General features: G+C 42.8%; 1 protein-coding gene across 1 annotated transcript in view; it reads left to right on the forward strand.

The window, feature by feature from the left end:
* LRRC63 (leucine rich repeat containing 63) overlaps window positions 1–24,738 on the forward strand; it is a 382,612-nt gene that overhangs the window by 177,732 nt on the left and 180,142 nt on the right. The window contains exons 5-6 of the mRNA XM_078656022.1: window positions 2,131–2,622; window positions 5,157–5,237. Of these exons, the coding sequence (XP_078512148.1) occupies window positions 2,131–2,622; window positions 5,157–5,237 (573 nt within the window). The remainder of the gene's footprint in view (window positions 1–2,130; window positions 2,623–5,156; window positions 5,238–24,738) is intronic.

Below are 24,738 nucleotides of genomic sequence, written 5' to 3' on the forward strand. Positions count from 1 at the left end.
GCGGCAACTTGGTCTTCCCTCCACACTTTCGCGAAGCATTACTGCTTGGATTCCGAAGTGAGGAGGGACGGTCACTTTGCGCGCTCTGTTCTCCAGGATTTCCTGGTTTAGAAGAGTGGACACCCTCCTCCGGGAGTGGGGACTGCTGTGGGACTCTATTCACAAGGTGAGGAATCCACACGGCAGATGTATCTATCAGAAGAACAAGTTACTTACCTTCGGTAACGCTTTTTCTGGTAGATACAATATCTGCCTGTGGATTCCTCACTGACCCACCCGCCTCCCCGTTGTCCACTCTTCTATGCCAGAGTTTCTGTAATGTATTTATTTTATTGTCAAGGAGTTGTTTATTTCAAACGTTTTGTTGCATTTGCTTCACACTGTGTGTGTTACCTTGATATTTGTACTTCGTATGCTGTGTATATGTCTACTGTCATTGGTCCGTCCGTGTGCCTCGAAGGCACGGAAAAAAGGGCGGAACTGATGTCATCACGCCGGCGTGGGCCTATTATAGGCGTCGGTGACGTCAGCGGAGTCGCAAGCGATGTCGTGTCTCTATGACGTCCGAATCCACGTCGGCGCGAGGCTACAAAAAGAATTTCCGAATGTTGCTGACGCAAGGGGATATTTACAAGGTGAGGAATCCACAGGCAGATATTGTATCTACCAGAAAAAGCGTTACCGAAGGTAAGTAACTTGTTCTTCAGTGACACTGGCTGTCATGCAGACATTAGCCCTGGTCACACAGTGGTCCTTCGAGTACTGTATGGAGCACGCATTTTGTCACAAATAACTTGGAACTGAAACCAAGTGGGGTTGGGTTGGATCCCAATTTTATATACAATTTCCAGATGGAGTGCCTACTGTGTCTACCTGTCAAAATGGAACTGGTTTCAAACAGGAGTACCCGAAAGAGGGGGGGACAATGAAACGTGAGATCGCTGCACCTGCCTGTCATCATCTTTCCTGAAGCAGTAATCAGTGAGAGAGTCAAAATGGCAAGCTCTGGTTAGAAACCTCCGACTCCTCATCACCACCATCTACCAAATGGCAGTGGTCAGGAATAACTAATCAACAACCCTTTGCTAACAGGATCCTGATTAAACTTCTGTGAGAAGCACTGTTTTCATCCTCCCTCAATTCAGCCACAAGAATGCAAGCAATGCACTTCCATTGTCTGAGGAACCTGTCCTCAACCTGCATATTGTGGCATGCTTAACCATATCAATCCAAGATGGTTCCCACTGACTGCAGTACTCAAACTCACACAACACGCAGGGTTTCAATACCATACATATGCTGTACACTCGATGCACAAACATGCACTTGACACACACAAGGAATGGAAGCACAAGGTTCTGAGTTTCACATAACAGCCGAACTTTACACTAAAGGAGCCAGCAGGCTTGTGTCTGGTCACACTAAAAATGACAGGAAAAGGTTTGGTCACACTAGAGATTCACATCGCAAGGTATGCCCGTCACCCCCACTTTATGCGGGTGCCAAAGGCATGGACAGTAGTCCAAACCACATTAATTGCTCATGGCACTGGAGGCGAAAGGCCCCCTTTGACATGGCTGCGGGCCAATCATTTCTGCTTGTCATAAAACATCCTTAAAAATTTTTCTCACAGTCCATATGATGTAAAGCGTAAGGGAAAAATTCGCAAGGCATTTCCTGTGAGCAGCTGTGTCTTAATCCAAGGTTAGGTGCTACCTATTAATGAAATTTCATGCGTGAACCATGCTTACTAATGTGGAAATCCCAATAAGGGGAAATTCACAGTGAAATAGTATGGATGTCTTCTAGAAATTCTTGTGGAAGTCTGGAGGAAGATGCAGCTATTCACATGAAGTGTTTTGTGAATCAGTAGTGCATATCCATGGATATTCCGGAGTAATTTGCTTACACTGTAGGAGTACCACACTTTACGCATCAATGTTTTGTGAACTGGGCCCATAATGTCATGAGGGGGTCATTCATAAATTTAAGGATGCAGATATATGGTTATGTGAGACTTTCCTGTTTACTGGCATGTTTAATATTTTGAATGATAAGGTAAATGCTGCTGTTCTTGTAAATATGTTTCTGCAATGCATTCCAGTGTCTTTCTTCTTTTATCTTTTTCAGACCTAGCTTCCGAAGAATGTGCACCTACTCCACCAACAAGCCACGTGACCTGTTTTGAGGTTGATCCATTTTATTACGGATCCAAGGGACAAAGACATGTATATCCTAAATATAGAGATATCTTGCCAGACCCTACTCAAAGGGAATGTGCTATTTCACCTTTGAAGCATAGCGGACCTGATGACTTCCTTCCACACAGATCTCACATTAGGCCTCTTGTGCAACTTCAGCGTTTCTTGGAGAATGAAGCTGAGTGTGAGAATTTACCAGAGTTCATCTTAGACGTCGTTTCACAACCATCTACTAGTCGTGGGCCTGTAAAGGAATCTCTTACTGCCCCTTTTAATTCTCCCCATAACTACAATGTACTGATGGACCTCTTAAATGTACGACTGCAGCAGAGCAAACAAACCAAAGTCAACGTGGTATCATTGTCCAGCAATTCTGTCCCGGAGAAAACGTCAAGAATCCCACAAAGGCAGATGATCCTTGGTAAAATGAACTCTTGTAATATAATATGGATGTGTGGGTCTGTATGTGTGGTGTAAGTAACTCCCTTTACCCTATCAGCAATGCAGGAGTCTTCTCTTAGTCTCTTCTCCACGCCTGGAGGGAGAACTCAAACTCAATCTAGCAATAGAAATATGCCTTAGCATACAAATCTGGTGTCTCCTTATGTTAGAACCTATGGTAGCAGCTATACCTGGTTGGGTGTAGCTGTCCCCCCGGGCACCGATTTGTGCTAATTTAGCTCTAAATTCGTTTGTTTTTAGAAAATAAAAGTTCTTAATCCATTGTTCACAAGTATTTCATTTATTTTTCATGAAAATGTGTCTCTTATTTCACATGAGAATCCAATGCATTTCGGCAGTGTCTTCCTGCCTTTATCAGGGAAATAGTAAATCTATAATTTAAAGAAAAATTATTTTAACCTGGAAATTTCTAAACATTTATATACTAATAAACAACTTTGCTTTAAATTCACATTTCTGTTGAGTCTGTCAAAACATTTTTTCAATCAATGCTTCCAACAAAAAATACACAAGCGTATTGTCTAAAAATAACTGAATAACCCTGTTGTTTAAATGACAGTGCTTATTAGCGTTTTAACTATAATAAACATCTTGTTATTATAGTTAAAACGCTAATAAGCACTGTCATTTAAACAACAGGGTTATTCAGTTATTTTTAGACAATACGCTTGTGTATTTTTTGTTGGAAGCATTGATTGAAATTTTTTTTTGACAGACTCAACAGAAATGTGAATTTAAAGCAAAGTTGTTTATTAGTATATAAATGTTTAGAAATTTCCAGGTTAAAATAATTTTTCTTTAAATTATAGATTTACTATTTCCCTGATGAAGGCAGGAAGACACTGCCGAAATGCATTGGATTCTCATGTGAAATAAGAGACACATTTTCATGAAAAATAAATGAAATACTTGTGAACAATGGATTAAGAACTTTTATTTTCTAAAAACAAACGAATTTAGAGCTAAATTAGCACAAATCGGTGCCCGGGGGGACAGCTACACCCAACCAGGTATAGCTGCTACCATAGGTTCTACAGATATCACTCCAGACGGGGAGAGAGCCCTGGAGGCACGAAAAACACGAATACTTTCCAGTTTAAACAGCGGTGCTCTGTCCTACACATAAAGTTGTCTCCTTATGTTAGCCATCTGCCCACTCCCATTCTGAGATAACAACATTTACCCAATTCTACCTTCGTAATTATTTTGATTCTTCACATTTTTATTGAAGTAGTACTGATGCACTTTACATGGCTACAGAGGATGATAACAAGTCACTAGTCAGGTGACTTTCACCTATGAAAAGACAAAAGAAGACAAACAACTTCTAGGAGACCCCAAGACAACTGCAGTTGTTTTTGCTATTCCCTTGTGCAGTTAGAATTGTGTAACCCTCCTACTCATGTCACAGGCAGGACAGTTGGTTTAATCCTTAGTGTTAAACAAGGTAGTGTCTGCCTAGTGCTAGCTTGTAAATAAGGACTGGTCATTTGCACTGTTCATGAATGTCTTTCCGTCTATTCTCGTTTGCACTTTTTCAAATTGTGACCACTCATAAATGTTTTGTTTTATGTGTTTATTTGCATTTATTGTGTAAATGTTCCACACTTGTAATGTGTATCCAAATGATGTGTTGCCCATCTCATGCTGTGAAATGATTAGGACAAATTTGCTCTTAAAAAAAGTCACAAGTTGAAGTGAAATAAAACACGTAGACTTTAGAACTGTTTGTCTAAGGTTCTATTTAACTTGATTGTAACAGCCTATCTGGTCACCTCGTTTGTTTGACAATATTGTAGTGGTCCAGGCCAGGTAGTGACAGGACCCAAGCCTTGTTGGTTCATATAATCTTGGAAATATTTATGGCACCAATATAGGCATAACTCTCCCAAATTGATTTTTTTCTGAATATTTGTTTGCGATGTCATCTGTCTGATGTCCAAGAAGTTCTTTAAAACATTTATGATTGACACCTGGATGTGGGGGCACACTGTGTCATCGTGTGTAATCATCCACATTCAGAAGAAAGAACCAGACAAATGGAGTACATAATTACTTTATTTTGACTTATAGACTGTTCATTCTTACTCTTCCTCCATCACCACACCCACCCAGCCATCCCCCAAAGTCATGCTGTTCTCAAACTGTATCATCCCCAAAAACCAAGTGCAAATGGAGTAACTAGGTTGTCCCAAAACCTTAGCACAAATTGAGTAAGACACTTGGGAGGGCTGGTGGGTTCTTTGATGTGTTAAGGCGTAGAAGTGGGACTCTTTTTTAAAAAAATCTGATGGTGCTACTCTTATTTAAAGATTAGCCTACCTTTGTAGTGCATCAAGGTTCCCGACCAGTTATAAAGTAGAGCGTGCAAGCACTTAAAGCAAACGAATTATAATTTTCCATTTTGTAGATTTTGCAATGCAAAGCATCATGCTTAATTTTGTGTAATTTAGAATGGGACATTTATCCTATCTTCTCAAATTTTCTGTTCAGAAAAGAAATTGAAAGATGCGTTAACTCTAGAAGAACACGGAGAAGAAAGTGTGAACGTTGCAAGAGATTTACAGCATGGTGGTAAATGCACATTTTATGTACTTTTTGTACAATATTTTAAAGTCAATGACTAGTTAATACCATAGAACAAAATGATGAATATGTTTTTTTCATTCAAAGTGTCACTTCTTTGAACTGTTCAATAATAAAATATAACACATTCACATATTTGCTAATTTCTGTGATGCTGCTGGAACTTATACAGAAACAAATGTGTTGTCACTATCATACATACATGCTGTATGCCTAGCTTATACCTGTGTTGTTTCCATTCATGTATACGTTGAATACAAGTCCAGCAATGGGGTGAAGACCCAAAAGTGGGCCTTCATGGTTATTGATTTAAGGATACAAGTGGTGCTTTAAAGGAGCAATTTGGCCTCCCCACCATCTTTCCAGCTCACCATGCTGCATTCATGGCTGAAAAACATTACCACACAATGCCTTTACCACTCATATGCCTTTATCGCTCATGCATTTACCACACAAGGTAAGTAGCAGTGCATGGTGAGGGCTCGATCTATTGTTATCCCTGAGGGCCCCTATGGTGAAAGTCCCTCAAACTCAATAAAGGGTTCTGATTAGCCCTTGGAGCTTTTTTTCCCTTGGGCAAATTTGTTCCTGTTGGAGATAGACTCTGACGGAAGCAAGCGCTCTGATTTGGCTGCCAGCAACAGGGTAAAATTTTGCTGGCAGCCATTACAGGACTTGGGACCCTAGGGGGTCATTATAATGGTGGAAGGCCCGCCACCGCCAGCCCTCTGCAAAGGTAAAATCTAATGTCCTTATAGAGATCCTGCAAACCGGGCAGGTCACCTATGAGCCCTTGTTGCCCTTTGGTGAAACCCTGACTTACAGGGTGGTTGCCAGGCACCATAAGCCTGTGCCAGGCAACCCTGATTTCCTGATTCAACATCCCACTCGTGAGAGTCTGGTAGTTCAAATTTCTAACAGCAAGATAAATCTCAACTCTTTCCCTACGACCCTTTCGGAAAGAGAATCAAAAAGGCTTTTTTTTTCATAGTGTATTTATTGAACATTTTCCTTATTTAACATCTGATAGTAGGACTTGTACACATATGTTCGAAACAAGAGACACAAATAAAGGTGAAACGTGTCAATCAGGTTGGTAAGGCAATTCATGAAGAGAGTCGCATTAAGCCACATTATGGTGAGAAAAGAGTGAATGCTCTTCGCTGGCGGTGGGCGGATCCAAGATGGCGGAGTGAGGGTCCGTGCCGGTCGACTCACCCGTGAGCTCCGCTCTCCTTTCCTTTCCAGAGCTTACGAAAAGTGAGAAACTCAATGGGATAGCTCAGGCACTGAACCGAGCATACTCTGATTCTGACTCTCTACCCCTGGGAAAAAGAGAGCTTTGTTGGTGATTTCCCGCTTTCTGACAAGCCAATGCTTTTGCTCTCTGATGCTGCCTGGCTGTTACGGCAGCTACTACGAGAAAGGATCGTCAACTCAGCGCTCGGCTGGTTTGGTCCTACGCTCAGCCGCCGAGTGATTGCCGGTACACAGTGGTTCCGAAAGATGTCTCCAAAAAATCCGAATCCCCTACCGCCACGCCAAACAAGGAACAGCAAGCAGGCAGTGGTGGCAGCGGCGGCGGCAACGGCAGTGGCGGCCCCTCCTGTAGTCCCAGCCGTTATAGCCGTTACTGGTATCATCTCTACGGCAGCAACAACAACGTCCATCACGGCAGTGGCTTCTCTCCCGTCGACTACGCAAGCGCTTATCGGGGGCACTTCAACTGAGAACAACGAGGGTCCTGCTACACCGGGGGAGAAGAAAACTTCGACCACAACGGCTAAACAGGTATTGAGGCCGCCTACTTTCTCAGCTGGGTTACAGACCAAGGGCTTCACCCCTAAAACAGATAAAACTGGGCTAAAATTGTCGGGCAAAGCAGAAGAAGTCAGCGGGTGAGACTGCTGTACAACATCAGCGAATAGTATCTTTAAATCCCTGCGCAACACAACAGGGGGGGGATTCAGTAATGACCGCAAGCTGCCAAGATACCGACCATAACGCCAAAACTGATATTGGTGTAGAAAAAACTTCCACTGATCCCTCAAGTGCACAGCTTATTTTATTGGAGGCTAACAATGATGATTATAATGAGGAAACTGTACCACCATTGGCAAAGGGAAGTAATCCCTCTTTAATCATAGCTCACCAATCACGTCAGGATTTTCCAAATGCCACAAAGCCAGCCTCCTGCGACCTTATACCAAACAATTTAGAGAGGATACCAGAAGCTCAGCTGGAGGATAATGAATGCGAGATACAAAACGAAGCAGAAGCATATACTACGACCTCAATGGGCATTGAGCTAGACTCCTATGAGGATTATGAGGCGGAAACAGAGACTGAAGATGACATCTCTGCCAATCAATTAATGGGTGGGAACACCTCTAAGACTAAAATTAAGGGCAAACAAAAGGCAAAGAAAAGCAACAAGGCTGGTGCTATCTCTAAACGGCTAAAGCAAAAGGCAAGCAATAACCTAGCCCTAAGGAAGAATATCCCAGAGAAAAGCCCGCTTAGAAAGTGGATTGAAACAAAAGGCCTGGTCAAAACTATGACGTTAAGGCTATCAGGAGCGAGTCCCACAGATTCTATACCAATAACGATCTCCCCTGATAAGAGTATATTGACAGACCCGGACAATACACCCATGGCGGATTGGATAGAAAGACCTTCACCTCAAGAGCAGGACAACGGGCCACCCGATAACCCGGAGCCAGTGTTAACGCCTGAAGATAGCGCTATGCATTCAGCCACTCAACTATCTGCCCATGCAATAGCTAGTCCTCTTTCTTCAACGGAGTTACCCTCAGGCTCGGCCAGAGTCTCTCCTAAAGCGGATTCAGGAAGGGAGGGAGCTACTACCTCCTCTTTGGATGAAATACTCATGATACTAAGCAAGCAACTGAGCAATCAACGGGCGGAAGCACAGGAATACTACCTTCAACTCAGGGAGGACAACAACAAGATGCAATCCTCTTTACTGGACCTTACAACTAAAATTGGGGGGATATCACAAGAAACCACAGAACTACAGCAACGAGTGGTACAGGTGGAGGAGTCAAACACCAAAACGGTAGGAATAGTGGAAAAGCACGACGATCAGTTGAAGGTACTACAGCTAAAGGTCGAGGACTTGGAGAATAGGCAAAGGCGATCTAACTTAAGACTTTTTGGTATCCCGGAGAGATCAGAGGGGTCAGACCCCAGAGCGTACATCGTAGGGGTGCTTCAGAAGGCTTTTCCAGACTTGGCAGATTGGGACTGGGACTCGCAAATCCAGCGGGCCCATCGTCTGCCTCTGTTTCAGAGGAATAGAGAGAACCAGTTCCCACGTCCCTTTCTAATTTATTTCGGCAACTTTCTTCTACGCCAAGCGGTTTGGCAGAGAGCTCGCCCCAACTCTCCAATAGCCAAAGGAGAGTTTTTGTTCTTTGCACGATCTGATCTCAGTAGGGACACTATGGATAGGAGGTGGCAGCTCCGTAAATTGATGGATCCTATCAAGGCCCGCGGAGGGCAGGTGTTCCTCCAAGAACCTGCTCGTCTTAAGGTTATGAGAAACGGGCGAACTCATATCTTTAATGACGCCAAGGAAGCAGAGACTTATCTATCTAGCATTAGCTCTAGCCAGAGCCAGAGCCAGACCTAAAAATAACCAGTACTAGCACTAAGGGTGACAATTAAGTTATTTAAAGGGAGGTTGGGGAGCACAAAGTACACAGAGAAAGGGGAGCCAAAGGTGGACTAAAAAGGGGGGTGGGAAATAAGAGAAAGGAATTATATATCTTTATTTTTGTTTTTTTTTATGCACAACAACGCTTGCTGGGGGGAAAAAAAGGAAAAAAAAAAGGGGAGGGGGGCAGGAGTCTCTCAGGGTGTTTCACCACACGAGCTGCCTCACCAACGGCAGCTATCACTGGAGGGTGGTTCTTCCCCGGCTGGGGTGAGAGCCAGGGGGGTGGGTGGGGGTTGGGACCCATCTCCCCAGATTGGGGGCAAGGGGAGGTATGGGGGGGGGGAAATTTAACAAAAACTGTTTGCTGGCTGACAGGTGAAAATATTATGAAGCATTTGATGAAGACTGTAAATCATCGCTTATGGAATGGATTATTGATTGTTTTAGACGCTCGACAGTTTAAGACCTATTATCTGACTATGCGAGGGGGGGCTCAATACTTTCACTAACATCTAAATGCATGTAATAAAATGTCTAGCCTGGAACGTAGCAGGCCTTAATAGCAAAAACAAAAGATCTCTGGTATCAGAAGAGTTAAAATTACACAATCCCCACTTTTGTTTACTATCAGAAACACACATCATATGGAAAGATAGGAAACTATTAAGTCAAATGGGGTATGACACGGTGGTATGCTCTATTCTTGAGACCCCCACTAGAGGGGTTGCTATACTTAAAGATAAGCGATTTAGGGCCGAAGTCATGCGAACCGCCCACGACAAAGACAGCAGATGGGCTATTGTGCAAATCAACTATTTAAACACTAAATATGTTTTATGTGTGGTCTACGGTTCAAATTCAGATGAACCAAGACATTTTGATCAATTAAATATGAAACTTTTGGACTGGGAGGGGGAAATCATTATAATGGGGGATTTTAATTGCATCATGGACTATACAATAGACACCACTAAGCCGTATGCTCATCATAGGAAGCGCAAGACTAGGATATCTATATTGGACTTATGTCAGACACATAATATTAAAGACGCTTGGAGATATCTGTATCCAAATATACCAGGGTACACATACTACTCAGCACCCCACAAGATGTGCACTAGATTAGACATGGCTCTAGCTAGCGATAAACTACTACAGGCTGGTTCCATGATTCTTTGCCCCCGAATAACATCTGATCATAATGCACTAATAATGACATTCGACACACTAAATATCAGGACACCTCCCAGACCATTCTCTTTCCCCAGACACCTAATATCAGACCTAACCTATGTGACACAGCTTAAAGCCCATCTTAGCGAATTTATGAATATTAATAAAAACTCAACTGGGTGCTGTACGGTATGGGACTCCTGCAAGGCAAGCATTAGGGGTTTCACACAGGCTTATGTGTATAGGCAAAATGCAGAACAGAAGCAACATAAGATCACACTATTAGCAAATATAACTAAACAAGAAGAACTACTAGTTAAAGCTCTACAGCTTAACCTCCCAACAATTATAGAAATCAACTTAAAACTTAGCGCGCTAAAAACTGACTTAAAAACTAACTTCATTCTGAAAAGTAGTGCAAGTATCCATAAATTTAAAATTGCGCAATATGAGGGGGGGGACAAAATTGGGAGAATTCTAGCCTATAAAGTTGCAGAAGATAGAGCAGACACTTTAATTTCTAATATCCGAGGGCAAGGGAATATATTATATAATCAGCCACAAGACATACTGGACCAATTTGCTGAATATTATAGAAACTTATATACCCCAGATAGCCCTGTAGATCAAGACCTAGTCCGGGAATATGTTAATGATTATTTACTGAACACAGAGGACTTATTAGGTTTGGGTTCACTGTCTAACGAAATATCACTGACTGAACTACATCAGGCTATTAATTCCCTACCTATCGGTAAAGCGGCAGGAGAGGATGCGATACCCTTGGAACTATACAAAATCTGCAGATCAGAACTAGAACAGCTACTGCTAGAAGTCATGCAATCAATTGGACAAAATGGAATGGCTCCCTAAACCTGGAACAGGACAAAAATAATTTTCTTCTTAAAGAAAGGTAAGCCCAAGGAGGAGAGAGGTTCATATCGTCCCATTTCGCTGATAAATACTGATGCGAAAATATTCGCTAAAATTATGGCACTTAGATTAGCCCCATTTATGCCCAAAATAGTTAACCCGCAACAACACGGGTTAATCTCTGGGAGAGATACAACGACACATGTAAATATGGCTATTACAGCGTTCGATGTCGCGGAGACTGAGTCCACCCCACTCAGCATGATTTTATTAGATGCTGAAAAAGCCTTTGACCGAGTGGGGTGGGACTATCTCTGGAGCGTGCTGTCTAAAATGGGTTTTCGGGGGAACTTTTTGAAGGGTATAAAAGCACTTTATGACAAACCTACTGCCTGTATTAGTTATGGGGGCCTGACTTCATTAGAATTTCCCATTCTGCGTGGGACTCGTCAAGGATGCCCCCTTTCACCCCTCTTATTTGCCCTCTCATTAGAACCATTCTTGCTAGCCCTTCACTCTCAGAACCTGATCGTGCCTTTCAGTTCTGGCTCACAGGAGCTGAAATTGACAGCCTATGCGGATGACATTGCTGTATACACCACCGACATTGCTAAAGCGCTGAAAGGAATATTCATAGAGGCCGGGAAATTTGGGAAGGTGTCAGGCTATAAACTTAACCGACAGAAGACACAAATTATAGCTAATTATTCCCCCACCGTGGCTATTCCCGAGATCTGTAAAGAGGCAACCTATTTAGGGGTTAAAATAACGGCCAGACTACAAGATATCAATAATATAAACTATAATGATTTGATTACAAAAACTACTCTTCTACTGAAAAAATGGAATAAATTACCCCTGAATCTGATTAGCAGAATCAATCTTATCAAGATGAAAGTTTTACCAAAGTTTGTTTACTTATTTCGATCTATTCCATTTGCACTAAATAATAAATTCTTTCAGCACCTAGACGGACTCTTGAGTAGCTTTATATGGAGTTACAAAAAGGCCAGAAGATCATTAAAAATGTTAAAAAATAATACAAATAAAGGAGGGCTGAATTTCCCAGACTTTAAACTATACTTCTGGTCCGCGTTTTTTACACGTCTACGTTCCCTATTGCATGGAGACAGAGTTCTTTTTTTCCATTTTTTTATGTTGAAACAAGACTCACAATTTTTTCTACTCAGAGTTAATGACCCGAACTACTACAAGAGGGTGAGATTTAAGACTGCTAGAGACATTGTTAGGATCTGGCTCAATGTATTAAAATTTTGTAAAACAACTTTTTTTCACCCGAAATTACCGCTGTGGGGCAACCCAGGTCTCCCGGCTATCTTCACGGATACTATTACTTATAACTGGGCGTCTCTTGGGATTAAGACACTGGCGAATCTGTATGGCTTACAGGGGTTTCTAGATTTTAACACGCTCAAACAGCTATATGATTTACCAGAAGCCACAAGATATAAGCATCTGCAATTGCACGACTATTTGATTAATAAGAAAAAGATTCAAAACATCACGGAATGTGACATATGGACGTGTCTTTACTAAAAAAAAAACAAATCAGTGATTAGTGAAGCCTATAAAATACTCAGTATGTTTAAAACGAATGATGGCGACAAACTGGCCGTGAAATGGAGCACTCAACTAAATCTAAATATTACTTCTAATCAGATTGAGCACTCCCTGGCTAACATAAATAGCCTTGCACGATCATCCAGCCTTCGGCTACAACAATTTAGAAAGACCTGCATGCTCTATTACACACCCGAAAGAATCTCTAGATGGTCCACCAATGCCTTATTTAGCAATCGTACTAAATGCCCTAAATGCTCAACTGATGCAGCCAATCTAGAGCATATGCTGTATTCCTGCCCCAAACTCAAGACCTTTTGGGGGGATATACAGTATGTTCTTAGATTAAAAAACATTTTGTTTTCCACAATTACGGCTGCCTCGGTTTTACTAGATCTTAATCTTTCTTCACCCCCACAATCAGCCCTAGCCACTATACTCATCTCTTGTGCCAAATTAACCTTGGCAAGGGCCTGGATAGATCCGGAACCGCCGACGGTTTGGAAGTGGTGGACACTAGTTACAGAGATACATGCCATGGAGTTAGCCCTAGCAAATCTTAGGGGAACACGCTCACTGATAACATTTAATAGAAACTGGGGTACCTTTTTAGAGTAAAAGTTTACTCAAACGCTGTATAACTGTTAAGTTTTTCTTGTTTCTTTTCTTACTGCAAAGAAGAATACGTTTATAGATTTATTTTGTAATAGGAACTCTCTTTATTGTCTCCTTTTATCAAATTATTTGGTCTGTAAACATATATACTTTAAATGTCTCTCTGTATATTCATGAAATCATTTATGTATTCTTTTTGTCTTCTACTTTTTCTGTCAGCCGACTAACAATAAAAAAAAATTTAAGAAGAAAAGAGTGAATGCTAATATAATCCTTGGTGTTCTGGGAGCAGGGACTGCCCAACCAGCAATGTTGTAAGTGAGGCGTACCTAACCAGACATAGGACAACGAGAAAAAAGAAAGAAAAAACTATCACAGCAACAATATCAAAATGTGCTAAGGAAATGCATAAATTATATATGTACGTAGCTAGGACGTGCACAGGCAACACAGTTGTATTCTCCAAAATCAGAATTTCAGAGCACAAAACCAGTTTGAAGATTAGGAGCACAATTCAAAAGTTGTAAGACTCCGAGTTAAGTAGTGAGCAACCATAGAGTGTAAGAGAGAGCCCCAAGTATGGGCTCACACAAGCTCCCTGTGTGGTATGTTAGTGTGAACTTTGTCTAGGAGTGGTCAGGTCAGCTGATCACGTACAAGGAAGGGCAGGGGAAAATCGCTAGTAGGGCATCACAAGGGAAAAAGGAAACACGTTGCTGCTCTTACAGGTTGAGAGCATCGTATTTGGTCTGGGTACAAATAGTTTCAATAAGTTTATCCCAGCTTAGCAAAAGTGGGTACTTCCTAAGGCCCCCAACCTCTTCCTGTCAAAGTAGTGTGCTCTCTGGTTCTGCCCAGTTGAGAATCATTCGATGCTAGGTGATTGCTAACAGGGGACTAATGGCCTTACAAAGGCTTTTAAGAGACTGCAGTGCCAATAGAAGGGTCAGATCTAGGAAACAGGACATAGCCTTGTTTTGCATTGGGTGTTGAAACATACCAAGGGCACAGTCATCCTTGCTGTGGAGTTACTCACGTCCTGAGAAACAGTACAGCTGACCTATTCTGACATCATATGATGCATGTTTGCTCCCAAAAAGTGTAAACACAACAGAGCTGCTCCCAACGAAAAAGGGTCTAAGTGCAAATGTTTCTCAGTTCGTGAGTGCAGGCATCTCACAAAAAGTGCTGGACTGGTCTCACACACCACCTGGTGTCATGCTTCATCATTGACCAGTAAAAACTTGGTTTGATAGCACTCTATGTGATAGGCTTAAAGTGCAACAAACGTTTGTCATACATCTGCACACTCTGAACAATAGGACATTCATTAATTATGCTTACCCTAAAGATGGAACTCAATGCCCCATAGGAGGGTGAGGGCCGGGGACCCCTTTGGTCCAGAGCTAAACTGAAAACTAAAATGAGGAGAAAGAGAACATAATGCTATGTATTTATCTGATGTTTCAATCGAAAAAAGAACATATGGTTCTTCATGTTTCATAAGCCAGTACCTGAAAAAAATCACATTCTCTCCCATATTCACACTCTTACTGTAACGTGAAATGCTCTCCACTGCTCCACCTGTGTGCGTCCTCCTCCTCTCCTCGATGTAGACTGAAAGGTTTGGTCAGGGGACTATATATAGTGAGTCAGCGTTAGTTAATTGGTACCTTGTGATCCTGATTAGATGCCGGTGTGGACAATACGCTGTCCTGTGTGCCGCTATGTTTAAAGACCTGAAATGTTGCCTGACCCGCCCTACATGGTCTTTCCGGTCATGGGCATCCGATTATAGTCACCTGTATGGTTACGTGACGTGAACTAAGATAGGCGTTGCCCGTGCTCTCGGCCATTGTAAGAAAACGCAGCATTCTGTGACACGCGCATGCGCGAGGTGTCACAGAGTGGAGCATGGGCCCTGTGTCTGCCGATGTTAGCAATTGTGAATAGTCATTCGCGCATGCGCGGAATAAAAAAGTGTGCCGGTATGATTTTAACCATGCATATTATACGGGGGTTATATCAATAGATAAAAGACCAACATCTCAGATTCACCCACTCAATCAGTAAGGACCATGCTATCTATTCTGATCTAGACATTTAGATGAACACGGGGGGTTTCAGTACACAGGTACATAATAATCCAACAGACAGGAATAGCGTACTGTTATATGAAAGCTTCCACCCTAAAGCCCTGTGGAATAACCTGCCGGTTGGCCAATTCCTTCGTGTTCAAAGAAATTGTACAGAGAAAGAGACCTTTCCTGGAGCAAGCATACGTATTGGAAACAAAACTCCTTGAACGGCATTACCCTAGAAAAATGATCAGACAAGCAAAGAAAAGAGCCAAGAAGAATAATCGCGAGGCCCTGCTGGAGACCATTGAAAAAGAGAAATCAAACAGACTTGTGTGTGTTACTATATACACTCCAGTATCCAACACAATTCAGAAAATTGTAAGAAAGAATTGGCACATTCTCCATAGCGCAAGTAAACAGTGGGAACCCCCACTCTTTGCGTTCAAGCGTAGCAAGAACCTACGAGATGAACTGGTACATGAGAAAGACCCAACCACAATGGGGGATGACCAGGTCACCCTTTGGAATACTCCGAGACCTACAGGACACTATGCCTGTGGTAACTGTGTCGCCTGCCCCTTTACCCCAACAACAAAAGAGGTTGACATTGGCACTACACGCCCATGGAAGCTGAACACCTTCTCCAACTGTAACATGGAGAACTTGGTGTATCTTTTGATATGCCTGTGGAACCTGAAATATGTGGGCATGACCACACGAAAAATAAAAACTAGAATCAACGAACATCTTAGTACGATAAGGTGTAAGAAAACCAACACCAAGCTCACAAAACACTTCCTTGAACACAATCATGAAGACACTGATCTTAAATGGGTAGTCCTTGAAGTGATGAAGAAACAGAAGATTGATTTGACAAAACCACTACACATTAGGGAACAGAGATGGGTCTACGGCCTCCGCACATGGAGCGAAGGACTCAATGACGAAATACCGTGGCTACAATTAGCCCTGTGAACTTAATTACCTATGCCTACATCACAAATTACATATAACTGAACTACCTATGCCTACATCACTAATTACATATATACACCCCCATCTATCCATTCAATACACAGACCTGTACTTTGCACCCATATACTCCCTGGGGTGGTGTGCCAGCAATCCATTGCCATCACACATGTGTGTGCCCCTTGTTTGTCCACGAACAATCCTAATTGCCCTTGTAGCATTCTATGTGTACCCCACTGGACCTTTTTACCTTATGTACCTGGCCTACTATAAAACAAACCGGGCTATATACATGGGGTCAGGTATTGAGTCCCCAAAATGTATGGATAGTTAGATATACTCAGGTATATTTTTATTGTGACACCCCTTTATCACCGGGCACTAGTTATAAGCATAACTCGCGAATAGCTAAATTCATAGACACTATCCCCGTCTATTGTGTATACGGGCCCAAGCTTTAGCATATTTCGGGGACACTTTTATCTATTGGTATAACCCCCGTATAATATGCATGGTTAAAATCATACAGCACACTTTTTTATTCTGCGCATGCGCGAATGACTATTCACAATTGCTAACCTCGGCAGACACCGGGCGCATGCTCCACTCTGTGACACCTCGCGCATGCACGTGCCACAGAATGCTGCCCTTTCTTATAATGGCCGAGAGCACGGGCAACGCCTATCTTAGTTCACGTCACGTAACCATACAGGTGACTATAATCGGAAGCCCGCGACCGGAAAGACCATGTAGGGCGGGTCAGGAAACATTTCAGGTCTTTTAACATAGCAGGACAGCATATTGTCCACACCGGCATCTAATCAGAATCACAAGGTACCAATTAACTAACGCTGACTCACTATATATAGTCCCCTGACCAAACCATTCAGTCTACATCGAGGAGAGGAGGAGGACGCACACAGGTGGAGCAGTGGAGAGCATTTCACGTTACAGTAAGAGTGTGAATGTGGGAGAGAATGTGATTTTTTTCAGGTACTGGCTTATGAAACATGAAGAACCATATGTTCTTTTGTCTATTGAAACATCATATAAATACATAGCATTTTGTTCTCTTTCTCCTCATTTGAATTTTCAGTTTAGCTCTGGACCAAAGGGGTCCCCGGCTCTCACCCTCCTATGGGCATTGAGTTCCATCTTTAGGCTAAACATAATTAATGAATGTCCTATTGTTCAGAGTGCGCAGATGTATGACAAACGTTTGTTGCACTTTAAGCCTATCACATAGAGTGCCTTGTGCATGAGGCAGTATGTCTTCTTTTACTTTGTGCAAATTGTTTTGCTACACTATTTCCATATCTCGTTTCAGGCTTTAGATACCAAGGCCATCTCGCAGTGGAGTGTGTTCTTCTTCACCCCACACAGTGGATACCCTCCTACCACAGTTTGGTAAGAGCAGAGCCCTTTATTACTTACACTTAGGTCCTGATGAATGTCACGGACCCTCCTGGGCCACCTGGCAGAAACATGTCGACCCTTTGATATCGGTGGGGGGACTATTATATTCCCAACACACCGACCACATTTTTAGAATACCATACAGTTGCCAGCAATATTAAAGTTAATGTGACATCTGCAATGGATTTTTAACTCACTTTTCCTTTATATGAGCCCCCACTTAGTTTAGAAGTGCATCCCTGTCGTCAGGTGTATGCCCGCCCTCTATCAAACCAAGTTTTTAGAGGGCGAGGACTGGTCAATGATGAAGCATGACACCAGGTGGTGTGTGAGACCAGTCCTGCACTTTTTGTGAGATGCCTGGACTCATGAACTGTGATACATTTGCACTTAGACCCTTTTTCGCTGGGAGCAGCTCTGTTGTGTTTACATATTATTGTTGGAGGCCGCAAACTCCTGGCACCCCGTGCCACTAGTTCCCTCGTCCCAGACACATTCTGGGCTTCTGTGGTTACACATGCTCCCAACAAGTGACAATGGGGGCAATGGGAATTAGGGAATTGAGTGCATTCAATGGAGGACATGCAAAATGGAGGACATGCAAATTAATTAATTTAAATCTAGCCTTCCTAGATACCTTCAGGGTGATCAAGAGTGCAACTGCATTCCGCTTCATTGAGTTTTCTGCTGAGGCCAGCTTCCCATTTGGCCCGCAGTGCGAACAACGGGAGTGTCATATGAGCACCTATGGTGTAGAGCACTTGGAATACTTTGTGTTTAGGAGGCCCCTCAGATGCTTTGTGCCAACTGAGCAATAGCATGCGTGTGAGTGCATGGTAACTCAGGAAATAACCCAGAAGTATGTGATAATGGTTCCCGAACCCATCAAATACGAGAAAGGCCCTTTTCTTGAATAGATCTCTGAGGTTCTTCAGGCCTAGAGTTGGTCATTGTTTGAGTTTAGGGAGCACCAAGGCATGCCGGATGTGCATAAAGGAAATTAATGTTGAGGTTGGAACATAAGAGGGGGTCAATGCTGTGAAACATGGTGCTCTCGGGTACCATTGGAAAGCAACACTCAGCAGTCGAGGAGATGGGCATGGCAATCACCCAATCAGACTGAAAAGCTGATTTGAATGAATGACGTTAGGGTTATGTGGGGCTGTTTTTATGATTGAACTCTTGTCATATGAAATGTTTTTTTTATGATGTAAGTAAAATAAAAAAGTAAAAAACGTATTCTTTGAAAAAAGAAAATAAATAAAACTATGTTTGTATCTTCCTATCTCCTGTTCTGTTCATGATGTGGTGCGGCCTTGAAATGTAGTGAGCTCACAACTGCGCAACTGGAATCTTTGGACTCATTTTGAGCCATTAATTTGAACATATAGGGCAGCCATTCTTTTGATTGTAATTGGTTTCTCTCCCCTGCTGGTCTGCCCTACATCGTTCTCAGGGGGCCCCTTTTTGTATTGGTTGAAAAGCTGATACACCTGGGCTGTATCCTCCAGACCCACCACTACAAAGCAACCACAAAGCCCTTGAAGCAGGAGGGGCGATATGATAGTGTTTGAAGTTAGGAGCACCCAAACCGACCGAGTCAGTAGCCCCCTGCAGATTGGCTAATGCAATTCTGCAACAGCCTCACTGCCAAATTAACTTGCCGAGGAGGCTATTAAGGGTATGAAAGAACCTCGACAGAAGGTGAAGCCGAAAGTTGGTGAAAAAGTAAAGTAAGTGAGGTATGATAATCATTTTCAAGAGGGCAGCTCTGCCCATCACCGATAATGACAAAGTTCTCTAGAAGGCTGATGATGATGAGGGGAATTTGTAGAGCGCATCGTTGCTCTTACGAGTGTCCCGGCACTAGTCTTCCAGTAATGCAATTAAAACTGATCTGCTTCGAGTTTGCCAACCGAAGGTCCAGGGGAAATTTATTCCACTAGAAGGGACCAGGAAAAGAGAAGGGATGCCTCCTAGCTCTAGCACAGAGAATTCTAGGGACCTTGGCCAAGGTGGATGTATGTCATTACAACTCATGCTTTTACCACGCATGCCTTTACAATGCAGGTATTACAACGCAAGTCGTTACAACGACTTGCGATGGTCGGCGCTGGATAGTGGATAGTTTAATTTACTATTCCAACTCCAGTCCCCGTGGATAGTAGAGAAGGTTTTGGATTGTAAATTAAACTATTCCCTATCCTACAGCGCCCTCCAGCGCAAGTCGTTGTAATGACTTGCGTTGTAATACCTGCGTTGTAAAGGTACTGCATGGTAAAAATTTCGTTGTAAAGGATGTTTCCCGGCCAAGGTCCTACTAGAGGACTGGGAGTTCCTGGCAGGGCAGTAGAACTGGATTATGATGGAAAAGTAGCTCTGGCCAGTCTAATGTAAAGCACTGTAAATCAGCACCACTCCTAAACAAAATGTGTTTCTTTACAGGGAGCCAATGCAGGGCATGAATGTGGATAGAGACGCAAGTTCTAGGCGGTATGTTGAGTAATATCTGTGCCGCTGCATTCTGGACCACATGTAGTCTTTGAATGACATAGTTGAGCAGTCCAAGTTACAAAGTAAATTTCAGTTTTCCTGGATGGAACAGACAAGAAAAGCAGAAACATTTTCAGTGTGCGGAGTAGCCTGAAACAGAATCCTACCACAGATCTAGCATGCGGCTGGAATAATAAGAGGCTGTCAAATTTAACTCCTAGGTTCTTAACCACCTCTGTTTGAGAAGCTGAAAGAGGAGACATATTTCTGGGACTTTTAAGGATAAGGAAGACCTTATTACAATACCTAACTGCAATGTCACTTTAGCCTTTATTTTTTCAGTCATTTTCTAAGATTTTGTTTATCATAGACAGCCATCTCTTCTGCTGCACATGGCCTTTGGCCGTGCACAGCGGGGGTTGGGCAGGCCGTGTGCCCATCCCCCACATGCAGACAACAAATTCACATTTTTTTTTTTTTTTTTTTTTTGTGAGTACTGTGGTACTCTTATGGTACCAGACATCAAACTTTGACACCATGGTAATGTGGTAGCATGAAAGCTTCACAGGAGGGCCACACACAGTCCACAGAACTTGCGACACAATTGTTTTTTAAATTGTGGCCCCAGTTGGTGGGGGAATGAGTCTCTCTCCAAGCCCCCCGCTCCCATGCGCCAAGGGTCAGACTGTCCCTACCCTGACCCCTAATACACTATGTTTTTTTATGTTTTTAGGACACGTGTACAAGTCCCTTAGTTCTTTAGTGGAAGCTACAACATTGTCATTGTTCTCTGGGTTTCAGCCAGCCTATCAGATTGTTCAGTACAGAGACACCGATACTAGTTCTGTGATAACAAAAGGACAGAAGAAAGAAAAAGCTCCCTGAGTACAGGCCATTGTCAGGTTGCCATTTTTAGGTCTCGTGTAGATGGCGCATGCGCTGTCTTTTTGAGACATTTTGTTTACTGTTAGTGGGCTTGGAGCCCTCCCATTACTCACCATCGATGTGCTTCAAAGCCTCTCTCAATTGCTAGCTTCCTGCTGGCCAATTCTGTTGTCGGCACTTCTCTCTTCTTGCATGTGACCCTCCCCAGAGCATGGCCCAAGTACTTGTGTCCTTAGACTGCTTGCACATTCAGGACCTATTTCTTCTTTTTGTCGAGCCCTCTCTAGAATGCATCTTTCCTAGCTGGCTCTGTCGTTTTCTTGTTGTTTTAGCCTGTCCAGCTTGAATTAGCCTTTCCAGTGGGCACTCGCTATCGGTAAATAGGCCTTTAAATCTTGTTCTTATCTTGCCTCATATTCTGTGCATTCAAAGACAGAGGTCAAATTTCAGACTTTGTATTGAAGAACCGGGTTTTCTTAGAACCCAGCGGTGCCAGGGACACACCCGAAGTCTTCGGATTCTCCTGTCTTGGAATACAGAGACACGGAATACTTCTGGATGGTGTCAAAGATCAAACTTATTAGCTGCAGCTAGTAACAGTAAACCAAGCAATACAACACGGTGTACAACTCAGGAAACTGCTCAATAGAGCAAGACATCTCTTTTTATACACCATATTCTCATTATAAATGTACACCCACTGCGCAAAATTCTGACCAATAGGACACATTTTCTAACTGAGTATCACATTATCAAAAACCCAATTTACAGTAACCCAACCCAAAAGTTAATTATTAGGACTGTCCCAAATTCAATCTTTGCAAGCCGGACAAATTTATAATTGAAAAGCACAACCCATGTAATGTCAGAACATAAAGGAAACAGTAATAGATGCTGAACAAGATAAAACATGTGCAAGGAAACTAAAGGTTAACGAGGTCCTGAACATTAAGTGGCAATCTTAGACAAGGATCAAACCAAGGGAAATTAGCTTTGCGAGGACAGTTTCAGGTGAAGAGGTCAGTTTCTTTGCAGTTCACTCACGAGTCAGAGAAGGCCTCATTAATATGCACATGAACAACGAAGCCCACGCAACTTTGTTCGTTCGGTTACCTCCACGGCCTACGTGAGGGCAACACAAAATGGAGTCAGGCTCGAGAATTACAGAACCTCAGACCCTCCTTTTGTCATTACGTAGGCAATATCCTAAACTCATGTCAATCTGAATCCAGGTCTATGTCTGTTCTCATCAGGTCATCAAGGTGTTGCTGTAACATCATCTTATTATCATTCACTTCTCTCGGGACTGGTCTTCTCACACAGATCATAGCACAAAGACTACAAATGGCGGGACCACAATGGATGCATAAGCAACACGAGAAAAGGATTGCTAAAGCCATACCAAGAAACATCAGAATCTTCCATCCCCATTTGGACAGCAGTTCCCAAAACCATCCCATCAATGACCAGTTCCCTTCGTCTACATGTATAGACTCAGCGAACTTATGTAACTTCAAGATGGCTTGGTACACTGTTTATTACTCGCATTATCTTTGAAGGAACGTACAGGAGATGCTTCATTCGCATAGATAAACATTGCTTGGAGTGCCCATACTGACCCATTAGGCGAAAAAGGCAAAACCAAATATGGCATTCCCTTATCTGTCGTATGTGGCGTAAGACCACAAACCCAACAATTCGTGGTATTTACGACTTGCTGATGCTGATGCAACATCTGTATAAATGAACTGTTCAAAAAATTCTGATCTTCGTGTTTGTTCATGTTCAGGCAACATATGAAACTCATGTGGGGAGACAGTAGGAAATGAAAGAGTAGGTTGGGATGTAGATGCAAGCGTCTGTTGCGTAACATAGACAATCCAACCCACACAAGCTAACATAATATTCAAAAGCATTAGAAAACACAGTATTAAAAAACATTTGCTATGAATCAATATACACACTTTCATTTTAGGATCAACTCTCTTAACACCCTCATCAGACCCAAAAGACTCCATCCTCTAACGTGCTGCTCACGGCTATTACCTTCTTCACTGTGTGTGTGCCAAGATCGCACTAACGACCCTGAACCACAGACCTCATGTCAATACGCGGCTCACCCCTTAAGGCTCTACCGCGACCCTGCAGCTGAGTCCGGATGGTAACTCAAAAAAGTAAAAAAGTCTCTTGATCTGACAAGGTGTAATTCACTATATAAAAAAATTCAGATTTTATTTGTCCATGAGAACAGTCTTTCTTGGTCTCAAATTGTAGCGTTCTTTACCAAGCACAGTTGGGTCTTTAAAAAGGAGCTCCGGATTCGTCGTGTCGAGCTTCAGATGTGGAGGCACAGCAGCTTGCAGAACATCATCATCCTCGCTTTCTGACTGAGTCCATGTCAAATGTGCATCACTAAAAGGTACAAATCTAGGAATCCTTTCACATTCGGAATCAGCTATTCCATCCTTCACCCACTTATCATACGGTAAAGGCAAAGGAACTTTTTTAGTATGGGTGGCATGCACCCAATTTTTATTACCAGCTACTCTAACAGCAGTTCTAGTGGCCAAGAGGACCAAATGCGGTCCAGTCCATCTCGGCTCCAAGTTTTTGGTTCGTTGAAAATTCTTTGTCAAGACAAAATCACCAGGTTGAATCGTATGGCCTGGATCTGCAGTAGCTGTCGGCAAACTGTCATAGACCTGTTGATGGAGAACACGTAATTTAGCAGTCAAGTCAAGTAAGTAATCCACCAACATACGGTACTCAATCTCGCTGTATTTCTTAGGACGAGGCACACCCCAAACATTCGCTGGGCGGCCAATTTTTTTTTCATATGGGCTAAGTCCCACACGAGAATGCACTGTCGTCCTTGTTGACAAAAGTGCCAACGGCAAGGCATCCGGCCATGTAAGACCAGTGCTCGCTTGTATCTTAGCTAATTTCAGCTTCAAAGTGCCGTTATAGCACTAGACAAGTCCAGCAGACTGGGGGTGATTCGCAGCATGGAATTTCTGTTTTATTCCCAAACCAGCACATACTTTCTTCATGATTTGACCCACAAATTCACTCCCATTGTCGCTCCATCCAATTCTCGGCAATCCATACCTAGTGAAATACTCCTTGAGCAAAACCTTGGCTGTAGACAAGGCAGTATTATCCTTTAGGGGGAGGCCTCTATCCATCTGGAAAAGGCGCAAACAACCACAAGGACATACTTCAAATTGTTGCATCTCTCCATGTGAATGTAATCTAGCTGTATCACTTAAAACGGATAAGTTGGAGGAGCAAAATGACCAGCTGGAGTTGGGGGTTCCCTTGCCAGGATTGTACTTCAAACAAATCATGCAAGGTTTCATCACATTCTCAGCACATTTCGGAATTCCAGCATTCTGCCATACTGGAGCCAACAACTTGCATATTCCCTTTGAACTAATGTGAGCCATTCCATGAGCCATAGTAACCACTGGGAGCACATACGCATCAGGCAACCACCATCGCTGGTGTTCTGACAACTCAACCCAACAACCCGTCGAATCCAACATACCCGTACTTTCTCTCCACGTACTCACTTCCTTTTCCATAGCTTCAGCCTGAATTGACTTCACACTTTCTATTGTGTCTTCACACATTCCACCAGCCATAACCCATCTTGCAGGGCCTGCAACATACATACGGCTCATCATGTCTTTCGCCGTTTCCTTCGCAACTTCACCCG

The sequence above is a fragment of the Lissotriton helveticus genome, chromosome 8, assembly GCF_964261635.1.
Source record: "Lissotriton helveticus chromosome 8, aLisHel1.1, whole genome shotgun sequence".
NCBI classification, from domain to species: domain Eukaryota; kingdom Metazoa; phylum Chordata; class Amphibia; order Caudata; family Salamandridae; genus Lissotriton; species Lissotriton helveticus.